Consider the following 5,534-nt stretch of genomic DNA (forward strand, 5'->3'; position numbering starts at 1 on the left):
GTGTGTGTGTGTGTGTGTACAATACATCTGCGATCAAAATAATTGTTGTCATTTGAACGATTTTCTAATATCACTATATATATGTGTGTGTGTGCGTGTGTGTGTTTGTGTGTTTGCACGTGTGTGTATTTATGTATATACATATATACCTGCCTAAAATGGTTTGTGGATGTACTTCCTGGATGTGCTTACCTCGAATGGCGAACTGCTCAGAAATGTGTCCGTCACGAAGTACACGTCCGTGATATTCTGCATTGTTTTGGAGAGAAATATTAATTTAGTTGGTAAGTATCGAAAAGTGAACTCCTATTGAAGCTCTGTTCTGCGAGTAATCGCAACAGGAAGGGAGCTACCGATTTTCCCTAAACCCTATACAAAAGAAAAAGCATCTTATGTTCTTCCTAAACCACAAGACTACATATACAGACATACTTCTCCTGGCGCTAGAGGAACGTCGCTGTCCACTTGTCTGGGAATTACTACTATCTCGACCTCGGTGTTGGGCACTGTAATGGTTGTTCTGGCCTGGTATATGGCCGTGTACGAGTTTTGGTTGTCCTCCTGAGTATTCTGGATCATCAATGACCCACTGATCTGCCCGGTGGTGGCCAAGTCGATGGCTACGGTTGTAAAAGGAATGGTTCGCAAAATTAGTCCTAGTTTTCTGTGGTAGGGTAATACAAGAGATATGTGTATCACGATATATACTTAGATGTTTCTGCATTAAATCCGGATGAGACGTTTATCCCGTATGCGTTAAACGCATCTGGCTTTCAGCTTCACTGTCTCCATGCAGATCGTGCGACACAACACCAAACCGCACTATCAACCAGGACATAGGTATGACCAAGAAGCACACCCCAGCCCATACACACCAACCCACACACACATACCCCGACATCCACACAACACTCCCATTAACATATCACATGTACGCGGAGACACTCTCTTACCGATCAAATCGGCATTGGTAATGGCCCTATTGAACAGCGGAACAACCAGTTCCATGTCTTCAAAGTCCGTCTTTACTTCGCCAGTGGTTGCGGCGCACACGCGCTGATACTCCTTCAACTCTCGGCACACAATGACCTGACAGGTACCGGAGTCGCACTGTCGGTTGGACTGCAGGCAGGATAGGCCGGTGTACTGTGGTTCGTTGGGGAGTTCACAGTCTACGCTGAACTCGGACGCCTCGGGAACTAGCCACTTGTCAATGGCGGAGAAGTACTCGCACTGTTCTGTGCCGGAGATCACATCGTCGCCGCAAGTCACGCAGCTGTGTTGAGAGATCATGTGAAGACGTGAAGTAGTTAAGCATAAGGTCTGTCTGGGCAGTCTTAACCATAACCCGATCAACGGCAACCCCTTAGTCGCAGATAGTAAGTCTCTGGTCTGGCAATACCCCACCCACACACCACACACCCAACATATACACTTCCCCAGCAACTCACCAGTTTTCACAGTCCGCATCAGTACACGTGGCGTCGCCAGAGGGCAGCTGATCTCCAGTGCAGTCGTCGGGATCACACAGACGGTCTTCACAGCAGTTAGAGCAGCTGGCATCCTCACAGTCATCGTCTGCAAAGAAACGCTGACCTGGTGTGCACGTGTTACCGTCGTCCGCACAAGTCTTTTGTCTGCGGAGTGTGTGGGAGAAGGGTGTGTGGGGTCAGCAGAGGTCGCCAGGGCCAGGCTTTTTGACGGGGCTGTTTATAGTTGTTGATATCATTATATATATATATATATATACATACATACATATACATATACATATACATATATATATATGTGTGTGTGTGTGTGTGTATGTATGTATATATATATATATATGATATATGCAACAGAAAGATCTTACCTGCAGCACTTGGCACAGTTGTCTCTGTCGCATGGTGTACCGCCGGGAAAGGCTTCCACTTCACCATTGTCGGTGTCGCAGTCATCCGAATCTGTGCCGCAAACCAGCTGTTTGCAACTGCGGTAGTGCGAGGTGTGCTGTGTATGTGAGTGTTGAGATATAATACTGGGAAATGCGAGGTTTGTAGTCGTGTGAGGTGCACCTGCTGTAGCTGTGGGGCGGACATGTCTGCTTGAGATACGCATACAGAATATAACAAGACTTAAATTCACAGTACAAACGACTTGCGCAGCATGTGCAGCAACAATAGCATGACACACTTCCGTGGCCAATATACATAAACACTGTCAACATAAATAGATGCAAATCATGCTAGCACCAACCCATCTCTCGCTCTACTTATCACACATACCAATTCGTGCACAGATCTGGTGCCGCCTCTGAGCACAACCTGTCGCCCGAGGGACCCAACCCAGCCCCACAATCGCCTCCAAGCGTATTCGCCAGATCAGAAGTACAAGCCACCGCCACACAGCAGTCGCTGCAGTCGTCTGTCTGGCAGTTGTCCTCACCGCTAGACCGGGTGCCGTCCGGACAAGTGGGGAACGCTACAGCGCATGTTTGCTGCGTGCAGCAGTTGTCGCAACTCTGTACGTCACAGTCTGTGTCTCCGCTCTCGATGCTGCCGTCATCGCAGTCAACGTTGCTGCATAGCTGGTCAACGCAACTGTGACAGGACAGGCATTGGTGGAGGTGTTGGTATAGTGTAAGTGGAGGTATAAGTACGCATGCTTCCCGCAAGTTGAATACAGTTTCCAATAAGGGCTCCGTACTGCATAATGCATATTAATATCTCCGACTACACACACATGCCGGAACAAACAGATTAAAACTTAGAGATACTATATTCTCAGTAAGACTTACTACACCCTCACCCAATGTTAATATGTGTCACGTAGAACATCGATATAATCGTAACAATCCTTCCTTTCTTATCAAACATCCACTATAGTAAGATTTGATAGACCGATTGCACAATCTCAGCAACATGTCTGTTACTCCCCAACAGCTGCAAATGCAAATAAGCACACGCACGTATCATTGCACTTGCACTTCTCAGCAGCTCAACTGTAACCCTCCAACAGTCCCATATGCAAATAAGCGCACACACGTATTACTGCCCTGTACATACCAATTGGTGCATCCGTCGTTTCTGCAGTTTTGGTTTCCGCTCTTGACCTGCACACCAAGGCATGTCACATCGTCGCAAACCAATTGCGTGCAGCTGGGCGTTTGGAGAAGAGGACAAACCAAAACAAAAATGAATGCTCAGGTGTGACTATGGTTTTAAAGATTGCAGAATGCAGCGAGTTGTGAAGGAATTGGGAAGGTCGTCTGTTGTTGGCACTACACATAGCCGGTAGTTGGGCCTATTGCGCCGACAACACCTCCACAAGGACACACTCGTATCATCTGTACTTCGTCTTCTTCTTTAGCGCTATGGCTCCTACACTCTCCCTACACACTCACACGCAGCAATAACACTGACCTACGTATTCTCCACGACTCCCATCGACTCACCAATTGCCGCAGTTACGGTCCGTACAGAAGGTCTGTGTGTTGTCAAACACCAGCCCGGGATCGCAGCTGTCCGCATCGCAGGTGCGCACTTCACAGCAGTTGTCACAGTTCGCATCTGTGCACGTAGAGACGCCGGGCACAGCATACTCGCCCTGGTCAGAGTCACACACGCGGTCGGCCGAGCATGTCTTGGCTGTGCAGCAGTTGGCGCATCCCTGTAGTGGTGGGATAGGTAGACAGACGTAAGACAGTGGATTTGCAATTGGGGTCATTATCAGGGTTAAAGACAGTCTTTGGTTTGGTTGTTCTGTTGGGTTCTAATCTTGGGTTGACATGGCGTGCACTACGGATAGGCGGCACCTCGTCTCATATCACAGTAGCAATTAACTCAGTGTCAGTGGCACTTTAAATCACAAACATAGTACCTTGTTAGTAGCACTCTAATTCACAGCAGCAATAGCACTTCAAACATGCTGTCCAGATATTCAATACCAAACCACAATTTACACAACACATACAGATACTCCATATTGTCATACAGACCAGATGGCTTGCCTGAGTGTCGCAGTTGGTGGCGGCTGTCCGCTTCTCCGTCGGCGCACATGTGTTGTCGTCGTCACAGGTTTTGAATTGGCAACAGTTTGTGCATTGCAGGTTAGCGCAATCTGAGTTACTGTTGCTGTCGTCGGCCTCAATACCGGCGCCGCGCTCGGCGCAATTGACATCGGCACACACCAATTGTTCGCAGCTGGGTATGTAAGTGGGATATAAAAATAGAACCCTACATGTGAGTGCTCAACGATAAAGTGCTGGGCCCATACAGAGACCTAAACCTTAAACCCTAGTCGTATGTATACCCACACACCCACTGGTTCACAGCCCCAGACACTCACACCTATCTGCACCTACCAATTGCTACACGCATCGTCGTCGCAGTTGTTCTGGTTAACCCGCTCCTCCTGTCCAGGGCCACAGACGTTATCTGTCGCACATGTCAGCTGCCGGCAGCAGTTACTGCAGTCACTATCCTCACAATCCGTGTCTGTCGTGCGTTCCTTTCCAGCATCACAGACTGGATCACAGGTTAGCTGTGTGCAACAATTAGCACAGGTGCTGTCGTCGCACAGAGTGTCGTCGTGTCCGTTCTTCTCCTCGCCGGATACGCAGGGACGCTCCACAGAGCACACCAGATCGTCGCAACAGTTGGAGCAGCGGTTGTCTGTACGAAAACATTTGAATATATATGAAAGGGAAGGTAAAGTGTTACTTTGTGCAGTGATTAGATCCTGATATAACAGTACATATAAAAAGGGAAAGTAGAGTTGTGTGTGTGTGTGTTGGTGTATGTATTTGTATATATGTATGTCACTTTTTTTAGTGTTTAGATAACGGTGTGTGTGCGCCTGATACAACAGTACATATAGAAATGGAAAGTAAAGTTGTGTGGGTGTGTGGGTGTGTGGGTGTGTGGGTGTGTGTGTGTATATGTATATATGTGTACAGTGTTCAGATATTGGTGTGTGTGCGCCTGATATAACAGTACATATAAAAATGGAAAGTAAAGTTGTGTGTGTGTGTGTGCGTGTGTGTGTATGTAAGTATATATGTATGTCACTTTGTGCAGTGTTTAAATAATAGTGTCTATGCGCCTGATACATTAGTACACTCAGCACTATGCCACTTACTACCTTTAAAACTACAATGCATCGACAAAGCACCACGCCAACACTGTACACGCACACCTAAACCCACTAACCATCGCAATCAGTGTCCCCAGACTCTCTCTGGCTGTCGGTGCAGGTGACATCGGCGTCACACTCCAACTGTTCGCAGCAGCCCGAACAGTCGCCGTTGATGCAGAATCTCTGGTCCGTGTCGCGCTGGCCAGATGGACAGCGGAACTCAGAACAGCGATCAGGTACGCAGCTATAGGTATGATTAATTATATATTGATATATAATTAACTATATACTATGTGAGAAAGATATGGGATGGGAAGGTGCAGTAATTGAAATTCGAGAAGAGTGAGTCCAGGTGTTTGGTTCTGAATCGATACGCACACAGGCAGTTCAGGCTGAAAGTGCGTCGCCACACACAT

General features: G+C 47.6%; 1 protein-coding gene across 2 annotated transcripts in view; it reads right to left on the reverse strand.

Moving 5' to 3' along the window:
• Nucleotides 1–153: 153 nt before the first annotated feature.
• SARC_00475 overlaps nucleotides 154–5,534 on the reverse strand; it is a gene marked incomplete at both ends in the record, with an annotated part of 10,456 nt that continues 5,075 nt past the window's right edge. Inside the window, 11 exons of one of the 2 annotated variants that reach the window (XM_014305865.1) lie at nucleotides 154–249; nucleotides 433–620; nucleotides 954–1,276; nucleotides 1,452–1,637; nucleotides 1,856–1,972; nucleotides 2,268–2,582; nucleotides 3,048–3,140; nucleotides 3,437–3,651; nucleotides 3,992–4,184; nucleotides 4,346–4,655; nucleotides 5,193–5,362. In XM_014305865.1, the coding sequence (XP_014161340.1) occupies nucleotides 154–249; nucleotides 433–620; nucleotides 954–1,276; nucleotides 1,452–1,637; nucleotides 1,856–1,972; nucleotides 2,268–2,582; nucleotides 3,048–3,140; nucleotides 3,437–3,651; nucleotides 3,992–4,184; nucleotides 4,346–4,655; nucleotides 5,193–5,362 (2,206 nt within the window). Of the gene's footprint in view, nucleotides 250–432; nucleotides 621–953; nucleotides 1,277–1,451; nucleotides 1,638–1,762; nucleotides 1,973–2,267; nucleotides 2,583–3,047; nucleotides 3,141–3,436; nucleotides 3,652–3,979; nucleotides 4,185–4,345; nucleotides 4,656–5,192; nucleotides 5,363–5,534 lie in introns of those variants that run through there. The other variant, XM_014305866.1, reaches the window with a different exon arrangement.

This window comes from Sphaeroforma arctica, assembly GCF_001186125.1.
Source record: "Sphaeroforma arctica JP610 unplaced genomic scaffold supercont1.14, whole genome shotgun sequence".
NCBI lineage: Eukaryota > Ichthyosporea > Ichthyophonida > Sphaeroforma > Sphaeroforma arctica.